At 47.3% G+C, this 24,862-nt stretch overlaps 2 protein-coding genes across 5 annotated transcripts in view; one reads left to right on the forward strand and one right to left on the reverse strand.

Moving 5' to 3' along the window:
• Positions 1–24,862, reverse strand: part of LOC144178639 (G patch domain-containing protein 4) — a 467,686-nt gene that overhangs the window by 259,082 nt on the left and 183,742 nt on the right. For 2 of the 4 annotated variants that reach the window (XM_077706639.1, XM_077706638.1), the window contains exon 2: positions 17,579–17,650. The exons of the other annotated variants lie outside the window; for them this stretch is intronic. In XM_077706639.1, coding sequence (XP_077562765.1) covers positions 17,579–17,650 — 72 coding nt within the window. The remainder of the gene's footprint in view (positions 1–17,578; positions 17,651–24,862) is intronic. 4 annotated transcript variants of the gene reach the window in all.
• Positions 1–24,862, forward strand: part of LOC144178641 (uncharacterized) — a 227,396-nt gene that overhangs the window by 82,235 nt on the left and 120,299 nt on the right. The window lies entirely within an intron of this gene.

Here is a 24,862-nt window from a genome sequence, read left to right on the forward strand (position 1 = left end):
CTTTTCTTTTTATTTCTGAGGGATATAATTAAGGCGGACGGTCTCTTCGTGCGAGCTGGGACGAGCTGTATATTGTAAAACGTTCTGCTGGAAATGAAGGGATGCAACGGACCAAAGGTCATAAATAGGAGAAAGAGCGCTAAAGTGAAACCCGGGAATGCGAAGTTGATGTGCGGCTACAGTTATACAGTAGCTTTGAACTACTCCCCGGTGCTGCTTTCTGGAGCCATATGCTTCTTACGTTTATACGAAGTAACGCCTGTTCTGAGCTCGTTTCTGTTGCTTGAATGTTATAACTTTGGAAAAGAAAGCGTCCTGCAACTAGATAAGCTTTCAACCGTTCACAATGGCTATATGCGAGTAATCCTTGTTTCGAGTCGCGGTCGATGTGTATTTTCGGCTGCATGCAGTTATTTGTTTTATTTTAAAAACGAGCCAACTAAGCTGCTTTTTTGGGGTGCCAAACTACAAAAGAGCTAACAAAAACACAAACAAACGTATTTATGAAAAAACGTAAAAAAAAAAAAACTAGCCGGAACCCTCACGCTTTTAGGTATTTATGAACTCCACATTGGGGTCGGCTGGCACGCTCCATTTATGGGGGGAAAAGAAAAGACCAGCTATTTGGACGCAGCGTGACTTCGGGAAAACACAAAATCCCCAAAATATGGGGAGAACACCAACCTAACAGTGACTGTAGTTGTGTGATACCAGTATCCTAGGGCAGGTGCATTCGGAGAAAGTATAGACGGAGAGGCACACAAGAATTTGAGAGGTTTATAATTGGTAGAAAGAACACAGTATACTTCTTCGAGGCGTAATTGATTAGTTTATTGGGCAAAGCAGTCAAGCATCTCGAGATTAACTTCGTGTTCCTGCTCGCACAAGCCCGTTCCTAGCACAAAACGGCTTTGCGACTTTTGTGCTATGACTTTGCGCTCCTTGTGCTGAGTTGTTCGAATTTTCTTTTGTTTATTGTTTAGCTCTGCCGTACAGCTTGTAGGGAGTATAATGTTTCGCTATGCTTCAGAGTGGCATGCAGGTTACCGTTTCCAGCACAGAATTCGGGATTTAGTTACACCTTACCAGCCTGCGCCGCGCGTTGTCTCATCCAGATGGCGTACGTGTGTAACCTCCGTTTTGGGAAGCAGCAACTATAATTGATTGATTGATTGTAGGGTTTAACGCGCCGACGCAACGCAGGCGATGAGGCGCGCCGTAGTGGAGGGCTCCGGATTAATTTCGACCACCTGGGGATTTTTAACGTGCGCCGAAATCTCGTACACACGGGCGTTTTTGCTTTTCGCCTACATCAGAAAAGCGGCCGCCGCGGCCGGGAATTGAACCCGCGACCTCGTGCTCAGCAGCGCAACGCCTTAGCCACTGAGCCACCGCGGCGGGTAAGCAGGAACTATACCTAGGGTGTGAAACGCGCCGTAGGAATGGGTGGGAGTCAATATAGGCAACCTGAGGTCATTTACGCGAGCTCAATTTGTCCCACCCCGGTACCGTAGTTTTCCTCCCCATATAAAAATCAACCACGGTGGCTCGGAATTTAACCCTTCCCTTTATGCTGGTAGCCCTGCTTAGACTCTGACATCACCCGTAATTTTGTTAAAAAATCTCGTGACCTGTTAAATAAGCATTCTTATACGGATATACATGTCGTTCATCACCCCACTGCCGGCCCGCTTACAGCACCCAGCAGCACAGCGCCATACATACCACAAAGCAGCGCGACCGGCGCCACGCTGCGCGCTAAGCGCCGTCTGTTTCTGCTTTTCCGCCCCTCACCCTCGTTTGCTGAAGGTGTCGGGGGTCGCCGGCTAACATCCCGTGCCGTTGGCCCGGGCCCGCTCTGAGCCCCAGCCTCGACGAGCGGGTCTCTAACGAGAGCCGACCAGAAGCCGGGGACGGTTTGCAGAGCGCGCCCAGCAGCGAGCCGGGGGGGCTCTACCCTCGCGGGCGTCACCGCAAGCAGCCTAGGCGCGCCAATTACTCGCCACCTCTTGGTCGCATTACGGCCCCGTTGCAGATAGCGCCGGAGAAGAGCGGAACGGGTGCCGAGCCCGCGCTTATCGGCCTGTCCGGACAAACAGCGCTTGCTTCTCGGCGGGTGTGTGACCTTCCAGTGGCGGGCGCAAATACGATACATCTCGGGATTTCTGCGAGACTCGAGCCGAGCGGCTGTTATCTCGGGCTCGGCAGCCGCTGTTGCGGGTCGCTGCGGGAGCCTCTTTGCTCGAAGCGGATGGGGCCTTGCGGGACGGGCCCTTGTGGGGAGGCGACAGAGCGAGAAAGGTTTCTCGTGGGAGCCGCCCCAACGCTCGTTTCGCCCGGACGGGAACGTAACAGCGCCCTTGCGCAAGCTCTTACCTGGACTGCTTCGCGCTCCCGCGTCTCCTTTCCGTCGAAAACGTTTACGTTTATTGTATCCGGCTGCACTCACTCTACTGTTATTTATTTACTTCCCGGACTTTATTTTTAAGTGCCGACGTTGTACGCCACAGAACAATTACAGTGGTCCATTTACTACTGCCGTCAACTTCGCGTGACTTTCCTGTAGCCGAGTTATATATAAAAAAAAATCCCGGGCCATCTCCACTAACGTGAAATATGGGGAGGGACGAAGCATGCAGTTTATAAGTGTGTTCTTGGCGCCTGGCGTTTTTGCCTACCGAGATGAAACCATTGGGGGCTAGAGGGATACAGCTTTGCCGTGAAAGTCTCGCGTCTTTGAAGCACGAAGCTGTCTACCCGCTGCGGTGGCTAAGGGGCTAAGACATTGCGCTGCTGAGCATGATGACGCGGGTTCGATTCCTGGCCGCGGCGGCCGCTTTTCTGATAGAGGCGAAAAGCTAAAACGCCCGTGTGTACGAGATTTCGGTGCACGTTAAAGATCCCCAGGTGGTCAAAATTAATCCGGAGCCCTCCTGAACGGCGCGCCTCATTGCCTGCTTTGCGTCGGCGCGTTAAACCGCACAATCAAAACGAAGCTGTCTAGCGCGAGGCGTAAACGAGCGTCCCGGTGTATTTTTAGCGCGCGTTATACGTTCTAGCGCGAGGAGTGAACGAGTTTCCAGGTGTTTTAGTACCATTACTACATGAGACGACGATTACGACTACGACGGGAGACACCAACAGCCCCAGCCCATAAAGGGCCTCACCCCTAAAATCCGAACGAGAAGAATAAATATTGAAATAACAAGAATCTACGCGCAGAATAACGAGCGATTGCGAAATGAGCGCTTCCATAATTGAAAGTGCATCCGCAGTAGGCAATCGAACCCACGTGCTCGTTCTCACTATAGGGCAACGTCTTTCCCACTGAAGCATCGCGGCAGGCCATACATATTTCGTGATTCGGCAGGAATTATCAATGTCGGCCGAGAGACTTTTATTTTTTTCTTCTTAAGTATAAAGGTACTGTCTCCTTTTAATCGTATTTGATTATGGAGAAATTCGTGAGTTCTCAACGGAGACGTCGCGCGCGTATAGCGATATTCTACGTGAGGACTCGCGGGAGGAAAAGGTCGATACGCGTAATGCACCTTGCCGAGTTACTCCTCCAGCAAACCAAGGAGGCACCGGTTTAGGAGCGGCGTCCTTCAGCCCGCCATCCTTCTCCAGTTTGCTGGAACGCAAGACATTCGCTCGTCTCGCCTCCGAACAGTGGGAGGTGCAAAAGCGAGGTGGTGGCCAGGTAGCCGAAGGCGTCTGGCCTCGCGCCCGTCCCCAATGGCCTGGTCCCCACGGTGCACAAGCGTTCCGCTTCGAGGCGCTACGCAGCAAGGTGCTCGCAATCTCTGCGCTCCAGTCGTAGGCGGCTGCCAACGCAGGTTACGGGCGACGACGATGCCGGTAAAAGACATGAAAGCGACGCAAGAAAAGGAAAGAAACGCGTTCATAGCGGATGCTTTGGAATGTGAAAGGATGTCAAGATGTTATTTTCTTCGCTTCATCCCAGCATTATAGCAGCATGCCTTGGAATGAAAGTTGACGAGCCTGTAGGTGGGCGATTAATGCGAAAAGATAATTAACGCAACAAAACCCCTGTGGCGGCGTGGCTAACAAATGGCGCTCAAAATGGGCCTGTGGGGCAAAAGAAAAGAAAACGGGTCAAACAGCGCTCGAATTGACGACTAACTTTTCAGGCAAGTTGCTGTAAACGAAGTAAAGCAAGAGAGTTTAAAGATTTGGGTAAATTCGGGTGTGGATAAGAACCGAATCCGGTAGCTTCGCAATGCGAAACGAGCGCGTATCCCAGACGCTACGGTGGCTCAATGGCTTCAACTGATTGAAGGTGTACGTATACTCGGTAACAATTGTTAAGAGCGGCAATAGCTCATGCACGGTATCACTCCGCCTAAGCGACGGACCCGGATGTCAACGGGCGCGCGCGTTTTGAAAGGACATTGCCATGAATGCGTGATATCGTCTGCTTTTTCTCATGTAGCTTGTTTGTCGTAGCTGCAGTAATTTATAAGCATATTAATAGAAAATAAATCACGCAAATGGCTCGTGCCATGTTCAAAATATTCCTAGTAACGCACTACTTGAGCCGCGTGGAGTAACATGCGGCTGTGGTGATGAGGCACAGCGGCAACTTCCGTTGCCACCACCTGTAACAGTTACCACCTGTAAAGCGGGATTCACACGACGGAGAAACCCTCTCACGGAGGCGGATGGATATGTGACGTCAACAGCACGTGACCGGATTATCCGGCCTGGCGGCGCATCCACACGTGCGGAGCTACGCGGATTGACTAGAAGACGACGGCGCCGTGGAACAGGTTCCATTCCCCGCCGAGGGCCACCGCCGTCGAGCGAAAACATGCGGAGGCATTTTCTTTCGCGGAGCCACCGCGGGCTATCCCCACCGAGGGGCGGAGCCTAAAACCGGTCACGTGAGCGGGTCCCGCGGGCCAAAAAGAGAGGGTTTCTCCGTCGTGTGAATACCGCTTAACAGGGAAAAGAAAGTATTTCGGGCCTAATAAGCTTTAGTGCCTGCCCTAAGCAGCGCTAGTATTAAACCAAGAGTGTAAAACATGGTTATATTAGTCCTTTTTGGTAAGATGACATGTCATCCCTCGCTTCAAAGGGGAAACAAATAGCAATCATCATCATCATCGTTGCTGTTCTTAAGTTGTACCCAAGTATAGCAAATGCACTGTGGCCTTGGAATGCGAAACGTGTATAAAAGACATGTTCTGAGGTCTACATGCGTGATAATTGTAGTAGCAGCATAAAGGCGATTAGCAAAGTACGTTCCCGCAAAGTATGCTCCTTGCGTGGCGTGCAACAGTAACGCCATCATGACGCGCCCATTGAAAGCTTCAGTCGTACGGCGCATCCCAACAAACGACGCGCTAGCCGTGCGAACGCGGCTTGAAGGTGGGCCTAACGTTTCGAGACCTGCCGTCGTCAACCGGTGCCCGCAGCTTGACGTTTAAGGGGTTCGACGTTGCTTGGCACGTAGTAAGGATCGGTGTTACGGCTACGTAAGGTTAAGCTGAACTATAGGCCTAACAACGGCGATTGGCCAAAGCTCAGTCATATAACGGAGAGGTGAAGGAAGAGATGCAAAAGGAAAAAGGTGATGATGATAAAACACGTTGAACCACTAGACACTAATGCTCAAAGTCTCATTCACTATCTTGTAAGAAGCGCTTGTCTCCGTATGTGTTTTCCTTTTGATGCAAGAACGTTGCTCCTCTGTATAAGGAATGTAATTTTTTTCGACCACGCTTTCCACAATGGCAGGTTTGGGTGAAGGCATTCCCGCCTTTAGTTGCGTCTTGACGGAAAGTATCGTTTCAAGCAGCCTCAATGTGTTGAGACGCAACCATTGTTGAGGCACAAACGTGTACGCACGACCATTGCGGAAATTATTTCAGCCAAACTCAGGGCAGAAATTCGTCTAATTTTTTGTGACGGCATAGTGTTCCACGTTTAGCATGAAAAACTGAATGAACAAGACAATCTTCTGCTCTCAAAGGGCATTCCGCCAACACATATCGAACTACGATTTTCGATTGTGTGTAGCACGACATAGCGAGACCGTGCTGGTAATTGCCTTACCGGCTGTCGCGGTCGGCGAAGTACATTTTCAAACAGGAGGCCGTGTCAATCGAATAACCAAAGTAGATACGTCCTAAGACCAACCCCCCCTTGATTTTAGTAGGCTAAAGGAGCCGCTTACTATCGGCATCGCTTTTTTGGCGACGCCCGGGTGCTTGTTCCATAAGTAACCGGTGGACAACACAGCGAAAAACGTACACCCCTGATTTCTTTCTTTAATCACATGGAAAAGCTACTTATCTGAATAAGACGACCTATATAAGTAATTGCTTGTGTCTGCTAAACACCTAAGCTAAACGGGCGCATAACTTGCCGCCTGTAACGAACTCGCGATTGCAACCAGGCTGTCCCGGGCAATCAGTCTGGTCAGCGGGTCCATGTTCACAACAGTCACACAGTGTGCGTATGCAAAACAAAAATCATGAAGTAAAGTCCCCGGAAGTAGATTAAGGTAGGGGGCAGAAAAGTATCCTTCTTGCGCCAGAAATTCATAGCTATAGGCTTTGCTGATTTAGGATGAATGCGAATAGCAAATTCACAATCAAGCAACATTGAGTGCAAATCCACATCCCGCCTTCCCACACGCTTTCCCATACACCGCGTCAACGGGCACTACCCCAGCCCTGCCATTGCTACCACTCTTGGAAATCTAAGGAGTCTTAAAGCACTTCTAAGATTCCACCATGTTAGCACGACGAAATAATATGATTGAAACATCATAACACTTTATTGCAGCATATTTCTTCGCGCGTCTTCACGCAGCAGGGTGCGATTTTGATTCATCTACCTTGTCTACCATTTACTGCATTTCGAGAGATGAGTGACAAAAAAAAAAAATTACTTCCAAGCTGCCGGCTCTTAGAGCAACGCTTTTCTTTCCAAACTTTAAGTGCTCCTTTCACCTTTTATATCGCAGCAGTACATAGCCTACAGAGACGTGGGAGTGCTGAAGCGAGGCCGCTATCTCTCGACCTCATTAATTCTGCACACCTCTAACAACGCCACCTCCGAAGCTCCCGTTCCTTTCCAACATATCCTTCACCTGCCATCTGCAGGTTTTTTTATAAATCTTTGCAAGTTCGCTTTGTGCCTCTACGAAACCGTCGCCAGTGTTCTGTGCTGGGTCAGCCAATATTTAATTTCTCCCCTGCTCCTTCATTGTAAATTCTTTACAACTTTCGGCCACTCCCAGTTGTGCTGAATGGCGGATACCCTTGTCAAGGTTGTTTTGTTTTTCTCTGTCCCATCCCGTTCTAAGCCTAGGAAGACCGTCACTGCGGAAACTGTATCGCTGAGGGCAGGTAAAAGACGCCTCGCCGCTACTGAAACATTGTTAACAAGCTCTGGACAAAGACGATAGAGACCACACAAGAATTCTACCCTTTTCGGGGGCCACCCCAAGAAAACAAGGCAAAAAATAACCGCGCCCTCTTTCCGTTCGTCCGGCACACCTAAGCCCGGACATTTTTTTTCACCTTGCCCTTACCTTGTTCTTCGGACCCCCGCTTGCCGTCCTCGGTTTCTTTTTTCCCTCACAATTTGTTGTGCTCCGCCGAAACTTCCTCCGGACGGCAGAGGAGAAGCCTCGGCTTCCGTTCAAAGTTCTCCCCGCTCACAGGAGAAGGCCCACCTTGTAAAGAGCAGCAGCCGTGGAGGGGAAATTTTTAAGTGACTCACGTCGCAGGAGCGAACCGCCGAGGACCACGGGATAAATTGGAGAGCAGCCTCCTGCACTTCTCTTGCCAGCTTCTTCTTCTTCCTCTTCTTCCTTCTCACTTCCTTGCTCTGCACGTCCGGTCCGTTCGCTCGAGTTCTTCTCCATTCAAGTTTCTCTTCATCCCCGTTTCTTTCTGTCTCCTGTCTTTTTTGTATTTCCTGTGTTTATCGTGCGACCAATTGTTCCGCGCGTCCGGGTCTTCTCGCTTCCGGACTGCTGGTGCCTTGCAGTCTGGCACAGCCGCTCCATGCGACAAGCACCTACTTGAATATATATATATATATATATATATATATATATATATATATATATATATATATATATATATATATATATATATATATATATATATATATATATATATATATATATATATATATCTAGAAAAAGGGAAAGCTCACAATGCGCGCAGAAACGGTATAGGTAAAGAATCGGGCACACAGCAAGAACCCTAACAAAGAACGTTTACTCACTCACATAGCGGCAATGGGACTTGCCTTCATCAGAGTACAGCTACATGGTTTTGCTGCACAATCATCATGCACAAGCAAACTCATGTAACTGTACTCTGGTCTCTGATGTAGGCAAGTTTCATTAACGCTACGTGATGAAACGTTCTTGTTATTGTTCTTTGTGCTTGTTACCACCTATATATATATATATATATATATATATATATATATATATATATATATATATATATATATATATATATATATATATGAGTGACGCAAGAAATGTAACTCCTGCAAAGCGGAGTATTAAGGACGAAGGAACTTCTATCGCAAGAAAACAGAGGCTATATACAGCGCACCCGCGTTGAGCAAGGAACGGACACGTAACAAGGATTAACGTCTTGCGCGCCGAGGCTCGCGAGGTGCTTCTTTTGTTTTTATTGCTTCCTTCGGTGGTCTTTGTCTGAGATTGAAACCCTTGTTGTGAAGGAAGCAGACTGACGAGATTGCGTGTCGGGGTTTTAACGGAGCAGAGAATATTGCCAGCGTTGTCACTCTCGCTTACTGTAAACGACACGCTTTGAAAGCAATTGGGAAATTTCTTCAAGGAAAAAAAACGGTCGACTACACTGCTTTGGATTTTTTTTTTACATGCATGGGAATACTTTTCGCACTAAGGGAAACAGAGAAAAGAGAAAAATTGCTGCGTGGCCACTATTTTTTCCGCACCTGGTGTAACAAAAAATGGACAGACAGTTTTGCCGCACCGACCTCAAAGTATAGAACGGGAACAGCAGGCTTTTCTGTTTAAAATCCCTGTCCAGGCATTTGTTACCCTAGAGGTGGGCGATTGATCGATGGACCTCCGGTCGTGCTGCTGAGTCCAAGGACGCGGGTTCGATTCCCGGCCGCGGCGGCCTCTTTTCTGATAGAGGCGAAAGGCAAAAACGCCCGTTTGTACGAGATTTCGGCGCACGTTAAAGATCCCCAGGAGGTCAAAATTATTCTGGAGTCCTCCACTACGGCGCGCCTCATCGCCTGCGTTGCGTCAGCGCGTTAAAATTTACAAGCAATTGATGGACCTTCCGATTAATCGATTAATGTTTTAGTCACGAATAATTTTCTAACCGGTTCATTGGTTGAAGTCACCTGAACAACGGGAAACAAGAGTGCCGTGTTGAAATTGAATTTGTGCGCAAGAGTGCCGAGGATCATATCCGTGTTTAAGTAACACGCCTGACGTCACAACAGGAAACGATGCTAGTGTGCTCAGAGGTGACGGTGATTGAAACTACAAGCTCAGATCCAAGACAATCAAGAAAGTGCGTACTCTTAATACAAATTAATATGGTAACAAAATCGACGAGCGGGCACTCGCATCATTCGGCCGTTGTATAAACTAACTGTCGTAAGTTGATCATGATGAACTGGCGCTCCCTGTAATTACGCGAGCGCCGACGTTCCTGATTCTAGGAAAGTGGGAATGAGGAAGCCGGTGATAAGCGTCGCGCCCGCATCAGCGCCATGATGATGACCCACTTCCCTCAAGTGGAATGTGTGTGAACAGGACGACGAGCCCATTTATCAATCAATCAATCAATCAATCAATCAATCAATCAATCAATCAATCAATCAATCAATCAATCAATCAATCAATCAATCAATCAATCAATCAATCAAACAATGTTTTTTATAGTGCCCAGGAACAGCGAAAGCCTTCCAGCTGGCGCACTGAGAGGGAAAAATGCAGCATGAAATACATCAAGTTTGCAAATACGCAGTCAGTGGGCAAACAAATAATAAGAAACTGCAAGAACTACAAAGAAGATTAAAAAAAATTAGTAGTGGCTTAGCTCTGCTATGCCAGGATATACGTAGCGTGAGCTAAGGTTCAGCAATCCAGTCCAGTCCAGTCCACTCCACTCCAGTCCAGTCCAGTCCAGTCCAGTCCAGTCCAGTCCAGTCCAGTCCAGTCCAGTCCAGTCACTGCTCCTCGCGCATGCTCAGCACGGCTCTTCACGAGCCACGCGAAACGGCTATCAAGCGGCTCCGGTGCAGCGTCAGACTTGGCTACTGCGCAATTGAGGCGCACACCTGGGGCGCACAGCGCCAGTGCGCCTGCCGCGGCAACGACGCAACACAACCCAACACAACCCACTTTAATCCAATCCAATCTAAATCCAATCCAAGCCAAGCCAAGCCAGGCCAAGACAATTCAATCCAATTCAATGTCCCTCGCGCTTGCGCAGAACGGCCCTTCACGGCACACGCGAAACTGCTCAACCTCGGCCAGTGTAGCTTACGCTACAATAAAATAGTGTAATTTACCCACATTACATAGTCAATAATAATCAATCAATCAATCAATCAATCGTTTATTAACGTGCCCAGGAACAGCCGGAGGGCCTTTGTGCTGGCGCACGAAGAAAAAAGAAAGAAAAAACAGGCAATGTAAGATAGATGCTCACACCACACAGGTAATGCAGTTAAAGGACAGCGATACTGACACACACACAAAAATTACACACAGTCGTACACCAGAATATACATGCACTCACAGAAAACACAAACACACACATACACACAAAAGCAAGTACAGTGCCTTGCAGTAAGGCATGTGACATCACGCCAGTGGTCGTCATACACAGATAATTTCAAAAATATACACAAATGTTAAAGTTTGGTTGCACGGAAACGGAGTGAATCAAGATAGCTTTATGTAAGAAAAGGAGCATGGAAGGACTGTACATGTAAAGAAAACGAGACATGGAATAAGGGGAATATATAAAAAAGAAAGTCTTGTGTTGTCATCACATCATGCTCAAATGACCGCGTGTGAACAGAGGATAAAAAAGGTCACTTACATGACAAGCTCACAGACGTGCTTGCGGAACTGTGTGGAGGAATTATTAAATATGTCTAAATATTCGTTGTACTGATTGTACGTACACTGGAGGCGAAACAGGGGGCACAAGCCACGCAGACAGCTCGGATTAAAGAATGTGTCGTGTCTTCTGGTGGATTTTTGCGGCACATGGAGTGCAACATGTTGCAGCATTTCACCACAATACACTGTGCCGTGAATGATTTTGTATAGGAAAAAAAGATCAGCCTTATTACGTCTGGAGTGTAAGCAATCTAGTATCGGTACAGAGAATGACCCAAAATTTTTATGGCTAGCGAAGCGATGATTGAAGGTAGAGATAAACTTTTTCTGGACACTTTCAATATGCATACAGAGTGTTTTGCATGCGCTATTCCATACCACAGAAGCATACTCGAGGTACGGACGACAAATAGTCGTGTACAGCTTGAGAAAAGAGCCCGGCTCCTTGAACTCCTTTGATAAGCGACATATAACGCCAAGAGATCGGAGGGCCCGCCGAGTGACCTCCCGGATGTGCGGGGAGAAGCTCAATTTACTGTCGAAATTAACACCAAGATCCTTAACCTCCCCAACACGTGGTAGTGCTTCACCGTTAATATTATAGGAAAACAATATACTGTCAGTTTTCCTAGTGTAGGTCATTACCTTAGTTTTTGATGTATTGATAAGGAGTTTGTTGCGTGAGCACCAATCTGAAAAAGACGTGATCGCTCGCTGGAGAGAGGAACAGCTTGCGGTGTTTGAAACAGCCTTAAATATTTTGACATCATCAGCATATAGGAGAAAGTGACAATCATGAATTACTGAGGAAACATCATTTATAAAAATTGAAAACAGAAGTGGCCCCAGAACATATCCCTGAGGGACACCACTTGTGGCCTCGTAGGAGAGGGAAGACTGCCCGTTTGCATGCACGAAGCATGACCTATCCGATAAATAATTACATAAAAGGGATGTGATGGATGGTTGTAAATCGAGGTGACACAGCTTTCTAAATAATATATCATGGCAGACGACATCAAAGGCCTTGCTCAAATCGAAGTAGACGACATCGAGTTGTCCTCTTCCCTGCACAGCTTCCGAAGCATGCAGCATAAAATTTACAAGATTAGTGGTGGTCGATCTCCCAGCGAGAAAGCCGTGTTGCTGAGGTAATAATATAGTTTTTTACGCTGAAAGAGAGTAGTGTATGTAGTACAGTCTCAAAGAGTTTTGAAGCGGCGCAGATAATAGAAATCGGGCGGTAGTTTGTGGGGTCTAACTTTGACCCTGACTTAAATATAGGAACAACCCGCGCAGTCTTCCAACGAGTAGGGAACTTACCGGTATTGAGTGACGTTCGAAATATTCGCGCCAAGACCGGAACAAGATTCCCAAACGCCTTCAGTACTGCCGAAGGAATGCCATCAGGGCCGCACGAAAATGAGGGCTTAACTCGCTTTAGAGCTCTTGATACAAGACTTTCCGAAATAAAACATTCTGAGCTTTTATCATACCCCGGGAACACTTGAGGGGGGCAGGCTGCACTTTTCTTGCCGAATACTGAACTAAATTGTTGAGCAAAAGCATTAGGAACGTCAGGAATGCTGTCACCCCTCTTGTCAATGAGGTTAATATCTCCAGGGTTGTTTTTGGAAGTTTGTGCACGGACATGACCCCAGAAAGCTTTAGCATTGCGCGGCGCATCGGCTTCAACCGCGGCAATATAACTGGACCTATCGCGCTTAAGCAGATTTTTACAATGCGACCTGAGTTGACGAAACTCGCTCTGCCACCTCTCTTGGCCAGTTTTTTTTGCTTGTTTGTGAGCTCGATTCTTTCTACCAAGGGCCTTTCTTAGTTCAGATGAAAACCAGTACGGATAATTACTACTTTTTTTTAGTTTTTTTGGGTACAAATCTGCTTAAGCCATCGTGAAGTACTTCGGTGAAAAAATCAGTCATTTCGTCTGCGTCATTGAGAGTGTCCAATGGTGACCAATCCGTCTCAGCAAGGAAGTGAAACAAGCCAATATAGTCCCCACGAGCGAAGTTGTAACCACGGACGCTTGGTGGGTTGACGGGAGGACTGTGGTGGGCAAGGGATACGTTAGAAATTGAAATGAGGAAGGGGGGGGTGAAACCTGTCTGGTTTTACGAGGTCAATATAACTACGCGACACCTCAACGTGTTCCATGTTAGTAAAAGACAAGTCCAAAACGTTTACATACCGATTGCTAACGAAGTTGCATTGCTGTAACGAAGTGAAAGAAATAAAATCTAGCAAACTAGCATCGCGGAATGCTAGTTTGCTAGATTGCTAGATCTAAAATCTAGCATCGCGGAAGAAGCTTCTTGAAAGAGCATTCATAAAAAAGGCTTCACAAAAATCCCGCCAAAGCGGCAGATGTATGCTCATATTGCTTTCGCATTAAAAATAAACGATGATATGTTGATTCGCGATAGGTTCCTAAAGACCGGTATTTCCGACGGGTATAAGGAGGGCAATGCAGCGTATTCTCGGCACCCACAATACCGGCACATATGTTCGGCAATTGGACGTTAATGTTTTCACATTCACTACTCGTTCGTAAGATTGGCTTCTAGGTGTCTTCGGATATTTTCTGATTTGATCACCCTCCGCTTGCGCAGAATAACTTTCCGTTGTCTATTGCTGTCTACTTTATTCACGTTATAAGCTTGTTAAATTACTTGGAGCCGTGCACGCGAAAACTTTGTTGCTTGGGAATCTAACGTGATTTCCGCGGCAGAATTCGCAAGCCAATTACGCAAGAAAGTGCTTAAGTGAAAATAAGATTCAAAAGAACGCGGGCTTCCGCTCCCACCGGTCCTGACGTGGTCCTTAACGCTGTCATTGCGTCCGAAAGAAAATTAGATTCGCGATATTGAGTTTAGTTCCTTCTTAGCGCCACGGCTAAATCCTTTCATTCGACGGGCGCCTAAATCCTTCTAAAACAGCGCATTAAGAACTGTTCCGACCACACAATTCATTCCTGGGATAAAAGTTAAAAGACATTCGAAAATAAGCCGGTGTGGCCATAAAACACTCAGATGCGAAACTTAGCGAACGGCTCGAAGAAGTGCAAAAAAGGGGGTGGGCGACAGAGGGATAATCTGCAGTACCGTTTGTATGGCTTGAAGTAATTGCAATTTTACCCATGCATAAAAATTTTAAATGGCTACACATGCATGAGGTAGTTGAGAAAAAGACCAATCCTGGAAATCTTTAAGTACGATTTATTGTTTGTTCGCTACAATTTGAATGAAATCATGACCTAGAATTGAGCCGGATACCATGCGAGACGTTTGGACCTCGACTAAATTTTCACATTGATTTCTCATTTTCAGGATATCAGAGTTCCTCCTTGTGAAGACTGGCTAAAAAAGATGGTCTTGTCAAACTGGCAAACAAGGAATACTTGAAGTAATAAACGCCTGAAAAGAAAAAATTCCCCCGCATTTCCCCGAGGGGGAGAATGTGAAAGTGCGAATGCACGGTTGTCGGCCCGCTTGCGGCGCTTGCGCTCGGCCCCCGCAGCCCACCGCCTCGCCGCCTTCTCTTCCATCTCTTCCATCGGGTTTGTAGTATCACGTGTACACCACGCAGTTATCAAGCCGCTATAACGCCGCTGAGTCGCCAACGCACGCCGCTGACGACGTAGTTTGAATGCGATAAAGATATAAGGCGCGTCACTAACACTGATATCAGCGTCGCGTCCGTGGCTTGGTCGGTAGAGCGTCGCGCTGCGGCCGCGAAGTCCTCGGATCGAAACCTGGCGTCGGATGCTGTTTCTTTTTTAAATATAGAGGAGCACTGCGGACGCCGCCGCCGCCGCCGGCGGCGGTGGATGGTTTGGGGTCGCTTATAAAGTGCATTCGCACTTAATAGAAATTGCCATGAGAATTTTTTGTGGTGGGGATACATATGCACTCCTACGCAGTCAAGGATGACGCAAGATTCTTGTAGCACAATAAAGTTTATTGGCGCTAACCTGTGCTTCGCGATGTAACAGAGAAGAAATTCAAAGACGTCGAAGAAGCAGTCAACAAAGTAACGTTCATAATCGACAGTCGGCGAATCGAATGCTGTGCGGCGGTTTTGCTGCACACATTTATCTCGGACCGCAGTCCTTATCTGAAACATCCATTCAGATCGACAATACTGTCGTTGAAACAAATGCAGTCTAGGCCAGTGACGAACGGGTCATGCTAATTCCTCATCAGGCATGAAAGATGGGAGAAGCTTAACGGCACAAGGAACACATGAATGCCGATTCTCACAAAATTACATATAGTTAATACAAAAACAACTAAAGCAGTTTTTGCGACATTAGAAAACGTTAAAAAATTTCTTGCTTATTTGCGAGCCGCAAAGCCCTCCGCTATATTTGGCGTCAACTCTCTTGCGCCCATAGGTGCTCGTTGCTTTGCGTGTTTTCTCCCGTTGTCTGCTGTCCGTATTTTACAAATTACCTAGTTCTGTATATCACATAAATAATTCACATAAAATTATCACAAAAATTTCCTATCCGCGGCTGCCGCTTTTCGGATGGAGGAGGAAAGCGAAAACGCCCGTGTGTCCGAGATTGCGGCGCACGTTAAAGATCATCAGGCGGTCAAAATTAATGCGGAACCCTCCACTACGGCGCGCCTCATCGTCTGCGCAGCGTCGGCGCGTTAGGCCCCACAATCAATCAATCACCTAATTAATAGTTAAGTGATCTTATGTATCAATTAGCTTTACTAGCTATGCGCCCTGACCGCCAAATAACATCACCGCCAGAGGTCAGCATCAACACCGTGCGCCCGAAAGTTCGCGTGGATGACCGGCTGGCTCTGACTTGGGCGTAACAAGCGCGTAGCAACGTATTCGACGTACGTCGGAGTACGCCGATCTTACGCGCGCGTGCACGTGCTTGGGTCTTTGCCGTTCAAATCAGGTGACTGTATTCTTATGCTTCCGCCATGTCAAGGCAGGGAACGTGTTACATTCTGGCGCTATATTTCCTACGGCACAGATAACAGCCTTCTAGTTAGAAAACAAAAACTCCCGCGCAATAAAGTTGTGCAAAGTGTATCCGCCATTTTCAAATAGTCTCTTCTTTATTATTATTTTTTTTTTTTGGGGGGGGGGGCTATATTTCCCTTGCTTGCTAAACACAAGCGACGTGAAAGGGATCTTCACTTTGATATTTTCCGTTGTGATGCAAAGTATTGCCGTGCGACGGTAGACAGATTTTATTGAAAAGAACGTCAAGTGTCCAGCGGCAACGTCCGAGAAACGAGTACAGATCACAATCGATGGTGATCAAACGTCGCAAACTGATGAGAAGAGAGCTGCTCGCGCTATTGCTTCGCTCTTGTTTTATGGCGGGAAAGTCAGGAAAGAAAGGAAGACAGATAACAAGATGAAGAGCAGCACCGAAACACCGAAAACCCTGAATTCGAAAAGAAAAACCATTAACTTCTTACTTCTCGTGAGTTAAATTCGAAACTGTCGGGCAGCGGAGCAAAGTGCTTTCGGCGACACTAACTTTGTAAGGCGGATAAAAGCGCGCCGCTCTCATCTTGTGTCCGGCGGCAAAAGCTGCTCTCACAGTGTAATACACAGAACAAGGACTAGATCTAGGCCCGGATGCAGGCAAAACAAAAGACTACCTTTGATAGTCAGATCGAGACACGGGAGAGCAGGACGTTAAGTACGCCATAAAACGCGCTAGGATAAACGCACTAAGGACTGTTTTCCGTGCGAGCGTGGACGAGTAAGTGAAAAAAAAAATTCTTTCCCTGCTCATTCAACGCGCTGCGAGGACCAGTCCGGCCTGGCGGGAACTTTCAAAAAATAAAAAGAGGAAGTACAAAGGGGAGTTCCTCGCCAGCGAAGTGACGGCGTAGGGTAGAGAATATTCGATGAGAAAAGTGAGATAAATAATGCACGCGTCCAGAGAATATGAAGAAGAACAGCCGAGTTGGCTTCAACATTTTTTTTTTCGCTCTAAGTGAAGAAAACTTCGGCCGCGGCGGCCTCGCACCGGGCACTAAGCGTCGGGGCATCCGGAAGGGGAACTGGCCAAGGCTATCGAGTGAGCGACCGAGAAGGACGAACCGAAGAGACAAAAAAGAAAAAAAAAACACACCCCGACGGATGAAAGGCAATCCCCTGAAACAAGCCGGATGCCGCTCCAGAAAAGCCTGTAAAGAACGCACTGTCATTCGAAAGCGCAGCTTTAAGAGCTTTTCCAGGTAGCACTTTTGTTAGCCTGCGCCCGGGGCCCACGCCCGGAGAATTTTCATTTCTTAGCGGCGCTCACTCCGTCTTAGGCCTAACTGCTTTTGAGGTTTTTTCTCTTGCCTGACGCGTTTCGTAGCGTGCTCTCGCTGGCTCATGAGCCACTCCCGGGACAATAAACGGGTCCAGCGGTCGTCCTGCCCCTGTTACCTTTAAGGATTCCGGGGCTCGCTTTTAAACGCTCCGGGTTGAGCCAGTCAGCCTCCCTGTCGGACCACCGGCCTGCAACGAGACAAAGGGAAACAGGCCCGCACACTCTTCTCACGACGTACGGCTGCTCGACGAAAAAAAGAAAAGAAAAATGAAATGACAAATTAAAAGTTGGCGCGTTTTACTAGGAGAGCGACTGGTGCAGCGCGATGAGCACATGTATTTCCTGGGATTTCTGAGATTTATCCCTGTTTTTTTTAAGAGCGTCCAGTTGCGCCGTAATGCTTCGGTATTCCCAATTCAAAGTCCGTGCTTAAGCCTACGCGGAGTTCTAACGGGACCCTGCAACACTTTCTTCAACCTTTTTTTGAAATCTTAAATGCTTGCAGAACGTAGTCAACACCTCCAGTAATTAGATTAGGGGTCGCAAAGTACATCAGCCAAAAGTTGCGGCCTTATTCCCATCAGATAACTTAGAGAATCGCTCAAAATATTAACACGAAAGTGTTTTATTCACGGGCACATGAAGATTTCGCTGTCGTCATATCCGTCACGGAAGTGACGCCAATGCAACGAAGCAAGCGGCCTGTAATGGGTGCAACCCTGCATACAGAATCCTCTTGCGGGGAAGGAACCTTCAGTATGAAAGAGTACGTTATACTTACGGTTTTATATTTTCGTTTGTTTTCGGGTTTTATATATTAACACAAAAGTTGTTTATGCCGCGATACCTAAAGATTTCCCTGACGTCATATCCGTCACGAAAATGACGCCAGCACACCTTTGCCGAAGCTACCCGCCAGCAGGACGTCGCTCGCCAAGCACATTCACAAGACAGCCACCGACCTGCAAATTATCAGCTGCAGGTTTCGCTGCACATTTCAGTTTCGTGTTTTACTGATTCCTATGACAGAGGAATCAACCACAGATTTAGATGCGGAGCATCTCTTGCTCGGGGCTGTGTCCCTCCGTCCCTTGTTGCTGTCCGCCGTCCGCACTCTACTGCGCATGCGTGTCTCTTCAGCCCCGTCAGCGTTTGGGCTGACGTCAGCGCAGTCCACTATAAAAAGGAATAGTTAGGCGGCGCCTGGTTTCGATCCCACGACTCTCCTGGCCGCAACGGGAGGTACGTGGCGCTCTTCCCACTGCGCTAAAAACCGAGACGGGAGCATGTGCAACGAACACGCCTTACGTCCTTCACTCATTCAAACTACGTCAAAGAGCTACTGATACAACGAAGGCACGCGAAGCTGAACGTCAACGGAAACGGCGAACTGAAAACTAATGGGAACTTCAGTCGACGCCATGGCTGCTTCGCATACTACTCAGGGTTCTCCCACGGGAAGATGGTGTAATTTTTTTTTCTCTTTCCCGGTCTTGGTGTTTTCCGACCGCTGAAAGCCGGCTATTGGCCGGCTTTCCTTCAGAAGCAGCAATGAACGGATTCGATCGCTACTTTGTAAAAAAGCCACAAAGCAAAGCAGACACGGAAGGCGGATAGTTCTGCTGCGACGAGGAAGTCCCGCAATGCCACTCCGTGCTGGCGATGACCATAGCTTTGGCAGTGCTTCAAGCCGTAAAGGAAAGAGTGAAAACATTAATCAGAAGTGTTGCCTCTTCAAAGAGAAAGCTTTTTTAGTGGGCCGATGCCATTCTGTCAAAAAAAAAAAAAAAAAACTTGTGCATCTTGTCATACAGCGATTTGTCGAGCGAAAAGCTCTGATAAGATTTCTGGACACGCTGCACGTGCGTGGAATCGGGTTTCCATTGTGTCCGAACGGTTACCTGAAAACTGCGAAAAAGGAGCGGTTCTAGATAAGACGATACACGCATCTATCAAGAAGAAGGAGTACAATAGCATACCGTTATCTCATAAACCACGTACCGGTATACGTTTAGATCGTTCGTAGATGCGTTTACGCAGTGCGCAAAAAATCGTCGCATGGGTTCGTCCTTCGTTTGCGATTTCGGTCTTTTAATGTTTGACGATCGATTGCACGCATTTTCAGCGAAAGTTGGGCGCACTTTACTTTCGCACTTCTCTCAACGTTTCTATTTTAGGGAGCGATGATAATTTTTTTAAAGGCGAAAGGGTTTTATTCCGGAGTACAACAAGGCCTCACCGACGTCATATCCGTCCCGGAAATGACATCGCCAGAAGAAGTTCCACTGATGCGGCGGCGATAGGTTTCGAGCCCACGATCACTCTGGCAGCAACGGGAGGTGTGAGACGCTCTGCCAACTGGGCTATGATTGACGCCTGCTTAACCCTACGAACGCGCTTTATATCCTTCCCTATAAGAATCTCTATTCAGATGGTGCTGTCGTCTAGGAGAGGTGAAGCGAAGTAGTGCGTTGTGACGCTAATGAACGCCAATAGTTGGCGCTACTGCTGCGGGCCGCGAACTCTGCCTCTCGAATTCCACAAGCTCAGCTCTTCGCAACTCAACCGTCTGCCGTACACGCCACGGAGCACGACTGAAGTGGTCACACCTTTGCCAAAGCGACCCGCCAGCAGGACGTCGCTCGCCAAGCACACCCACAAGACAGCTGCCGAACCGCAAATCATGCTACTTTCTCTACAAGTGGCTATGACTTCACCAAACGATTCGCTGACAACCCGTTCGGTTTCTTTCGCACGGTTTGCGAGTGCCTGCGGCTTCAGTCGGATTCACGCAATGCTCCGGCGCGTCTAATCCAGCCTCTAATGTTTACGCGTCTAACGGTGCCATACCGATGAAATATAAATAGCGATGTGCGTGCAAAGTTCATATCGATGCACATTAAACAGTCAACCGCTCGTGTGAGGGCACATTTAACTTTCTTGTTGCACCGATTCCTATGAAAGAGGGATCAACCACCTTTTTCATTTGTCCTTTAAAATTATTTCATCAAACCGCTTTAGGAAGAGACGTTGACACTTGCCCAACAATAACACAAAAGATAACAGAAGATGAAAACAAATGGCTGTAATCCTGAATCTTGCTTGTATTCAACTTAGAGCAGCGAACAACTACAGCTCAAAAATATTTGTAACGTGGCAACTGGCAATGCGCTTGTTACTCCTTTAGTGACACTAAATAAAATCAAGCCGAACAGCGCTGATACTATGGTCAGGAATTTTACTTTCTTGCCTGTCAGGACAAATTGTGCCAACCATATGCCACGGCGGGTTTCACAGCTGAAATAGAAAGAAAGCTGGGCACGCAATAGGATGCCCCGTTATATAAAAACTGAAAGCGTTGTTGTTCCAAGGATACGTGTTATGGGGCTTGTCGGTTCGGGATTTTTCTTGGTAAGAAGTCGTCACCGTGTCGTTTTTATTGGCCCCCTGGTATCGCGTTAAAGTCGCGCTACTGTTTGCCAGGCTAGCCAGGTTACACAACCATCTAGCTCTTCCCTCCTATCCGATGCCTGCGCAGCTTCTTTCGCTTCGCCCTGACGCAGAACATCCATATTGGAAAATATGAGATTGCGAATAAACATGCAATGCTGTTCTCTTCCCGCCCAAAGCAGTTGTCCGTTTGGGTGCTATTTCGGGTTTGTCGACGCGCCGGCATGTAGGTTGCATAAGACTTCGTCCTTTGAATCTAATTTGTAGTCCGTCCTGACCCCGAAAAACAATTTCGAGGGACACATAAGTGACCATAATTTCATTTACGTTGCATTTTATTCGCTTTTTATTCGACTATGAGGAAATGTAATATCTATGCTCCTAGGTTGCGAAATGTATATACAGCGCTGCTATGGAACAGCCTACCGGTGATCGATGCAAGCTGACAATCCGCATAAAGGAATCATTGGTTACGCGAACGAAACTGCGTATTGCATTATTCATTTTTGGAGGCGTTTCTCCGTTGAGTTTAGCAGTTGTTTGATCACTTCATACAATAATTTTCTTGCTACGTCTCTTCCTTGGAAGCGAGTGAATATAAATAAAAGTATGCACTTTTCTCGCAGTTGAGAAATTATTCCCCGCGATTGCGGAAGCTCCATGATCGTCAGAGCAGAAGCTAAGCCACAAAACTGAGAGGATCACCCTTTTGTGTGCGAAATTCCAACCCCACCAGCGACCAAACATGTGATTGATAGTGGGTGTTTAACGCGCTGATGCTACACAGGCGATGAGGCGCACCGTGGAGGGCTCCGGATTAATTTTGACTTCCCAGAGATCTTTAACGTGTGCCGAAATCTTGAACACACGGGTGTTTTCGTTTTTCGCCTCAATCAGAAAAGAGGCCGCCGCGGCCGGGAACCGAACCCGCGTCATTGGCCTCAGCAGCACAACGACATAGCCACTGAGCCACCGCGGCGGGTCAGACTTAGCATCTGAGCCGCTTTTCTCGCACGAATATTCAGCAACCTGAGTATTTTTAATACCGACATTCGTGGTGGAACTTCAACTCCGACCGTCACATGAATGCCTTCGCGTGTGTATCCTGTGGGAGCCCATTCGCTTGTATGTTAATAAATAATAATTGTCAATTGTAGTAAATGTCTATGTCTACGCAAGCGCATTTATCTAATCCCCCCCCCCCCCCCGCCGCTCCCCTTGCTTGACGGGAGTGACGGGCGGGAAGGCTGGAAGAGGTTCTAAATGAGAGAAAGACCGTTCAACACTCTGTTGACCACCTACATGTATTCTTCTGCGGCCCTGTCTAATGTTTCGCTGACATTAGAGTGAGAGCTCGGTCGAGAGATGGGACAATGTTATGCATGGCGAGACGCGTATGTACAAAGCCGACGGCCAAGCTTAAGTAAGTCCCGGTGGGTCTTACGCGGAACTCACTCTCATTCGTAGATATTTTTTCAGTGAGGTGACCGCCTATAGTTCATACCACAAGCTGCATGCAGCACAGTGGAGGATACATCGTTGTCTTATAGAGCGCCCTCTGAGGGCGGCTAACCCACCATGAAGGGGGTTTTGAAAGCACCTTTTAGTCTCCCTTCTCGGCAGGTGGAACCGCATGGTCCTGGTGCCTATTCTCGCTTTCCTTCCCGGTGCGTTAGGCCCCCTTAATGGGCGCTCTATTAAGAACAATGTAGCCTCAACAGTGCTGCATGTAGCTTGTGATATGAACTGTAGTTCTCTAACCTATCCGTCGGTTAGCGAACGTCATTGCGCCTATGAGTTGTTTGCAGTGAAGCTGGCATTTGCTCAAGCGTTTCTTTGTAGTTAGATCGACCGAATTTACCGGCAATAAAATCTCCAGGAAACTCACCAGGAATTTAGTTTCTATGATGCGTAATGTATGTTTTACCTTTATGGAATTTTGGGCTAATCAGTCACTATTTTCTGACGTGAAGACATTCAAGAAATATTTTGAGGAATGCTTTGAGTGCATGACAAATGTAAGTAGATTAGGTGCCTCAAGGCGCCACCGGTAGAAGGATACTGCCGCTACCGATGCATAGCTATTTGTTTGTTTATGCTTTGCTGCCGGCGGCTACCCCCACATGGCTATCACACCATGTGTTTAAAGCGGAACGTATGCATGTCTTGAAAAAGCTGTAACGCTCTTGTCACTCACCTAGGCCATTATGGTTTGATCGACAATCTTCTCGATCTGATACAGCGGTTATAGAAGGAAATTCGTTTTAATACAAGATAAATGCACGTAGATCGAACGCCGGGGCTTTCTATCCGCCGGCTCGCGACTGAGCGTGTTATACTGTTTTTTTTACTTTTGTTGTCCTGATATTTTATTGTGGAGAACAAGAGTGTGCTAATAAACTTAATTGGGCACAAGAGCCTCGCGTGATCACTGACGTCGTGAAAATACCGGGCTCGGATCCATGTAAGAAGATATCTAAGCCTTTTTGACGTTAAGATTTTCGCATTGATAAAACTCCTGAAATTCCCAGCCCTTTTGTTTCAACGTGAAAACACTTTAGGTTGACAGCGCCCGTACCTTGCGGCTTATTCCTCAATGGAAATAACGCAATATCGCTCCCGTGGCCGCTGCGCGAATTACGTCCTTTTACACTTATGGGTGTGGGCAGACGTTTGGTTTCCTGGGACATTCCTCGGACATTCCCTATTCCGTATTCCTCAGACATCCGGCAAGCTTCCCCGCCGCATGACTAAATCCGACAGGCTTCTTTTAATCGCATGATTTTTGCAGTGTACGTACACTTTTGTTATCTGAGTCATTCCATGCGTACTTGAGTTTACACAGAACATTATCCTTTTTTTCTTCTTTAAATTTTACCCAAAAGTCACCAAAGAATATCTGAATCTTGAAGATAAATCGATTCTTTTCCTGCGGTCAATGCACTGCAAATTTCACAAACTGAAAAAAAAAATGCAACTTAATGCCGAAAAGCCAAGCAAGCGTTCCCGCAACCTCTTCAGGCGCCGAAAATCTTGTGTAGCGCGCGCCATGACCATTTCGTTTATAAATTGTGAACAGCTGTCGCCGTTGAGTCGGCTTCCTTGCACTAATATGCTTTATGCAGAACTGCACCCTTTACAGGCGTAGCAGTCGGTCCTCGGACGCATCTTCTGCAGACTCGCCGCTACCAATGGCCGCAGCAATGTAGCAAGCAAGAAGTGCTTTATGAAACCCAACAACTGTACGGCTTTTAGTTTATGTGAGGACATCCAAATATTAACATCGAAACTCGCCATGACTCTGAAATTTAAACCCAGGCCTCACGTTTCTGAATGCTGGAACCGCAGTCACTCCACCACAAAAATACACCAGAGGGTGCGGATATTTATGCACAAGCTTTACAAACTATTCGAAATTGTCAGAAGGTCAACCTAGCTTTAAATTTTTGTACATATTTCAATCTTGCGTGCCCATTTTTTCCGCCGCAGAAAAGCCGGATTTGTATCTATCAAAGCAGGAAACAGCGAACCCAACATGAGTTAGCTGTCGAAATACCGGTGGGTCCGTCTGGTGGAACGAAGAGCCAAAAGACAAGGTTACAGCACCACTAGAATGGTCTATATCCAGATACAAGCTTCCTAGTTTCACTAACACTCCTCTAAACACTCAAGCACCTACGCGCATCCGAAGTCATCAGCTGTTTTTTGCTGTTTTGGTCTCCTTACGACGCCTTAATTGCCTTACCATCTCGCGTGGGACCAAAGCAAAGTACCATCACCACAAACCAAAGTATTTCAAGAAATAAATACTGCTCTAAGGCGTTTCGGCTCTATTTTCTTCATTTCGTTCAAAAAAAAAAGTTTTTTTTTAAGTAGCCTCCAATGGCTATAATCCTCTCGGGTGGGATGAAAACAGTTGGGCGGCGGGAAAAACATGATAAGATTAAGGC

This window comes from Haemaphysalis longicornis, unplaced genomic scaffold (assembly GCF_048455015.1).
Source record: "Haemaphysalis longicornis isolate Haplotype H1 unplaced genomic scaffold, Haemaphysalis longicornis Haplotype H1 scaffold_4, whole genome shotgun sequence".
Classification (NCBI taxonomy): Eukaryota; Metazoa; Arthropoda; class Arachnida; order Ixodida; family Ixodidae; genus Haemaphysalis; species Haemaphysalis longicornis.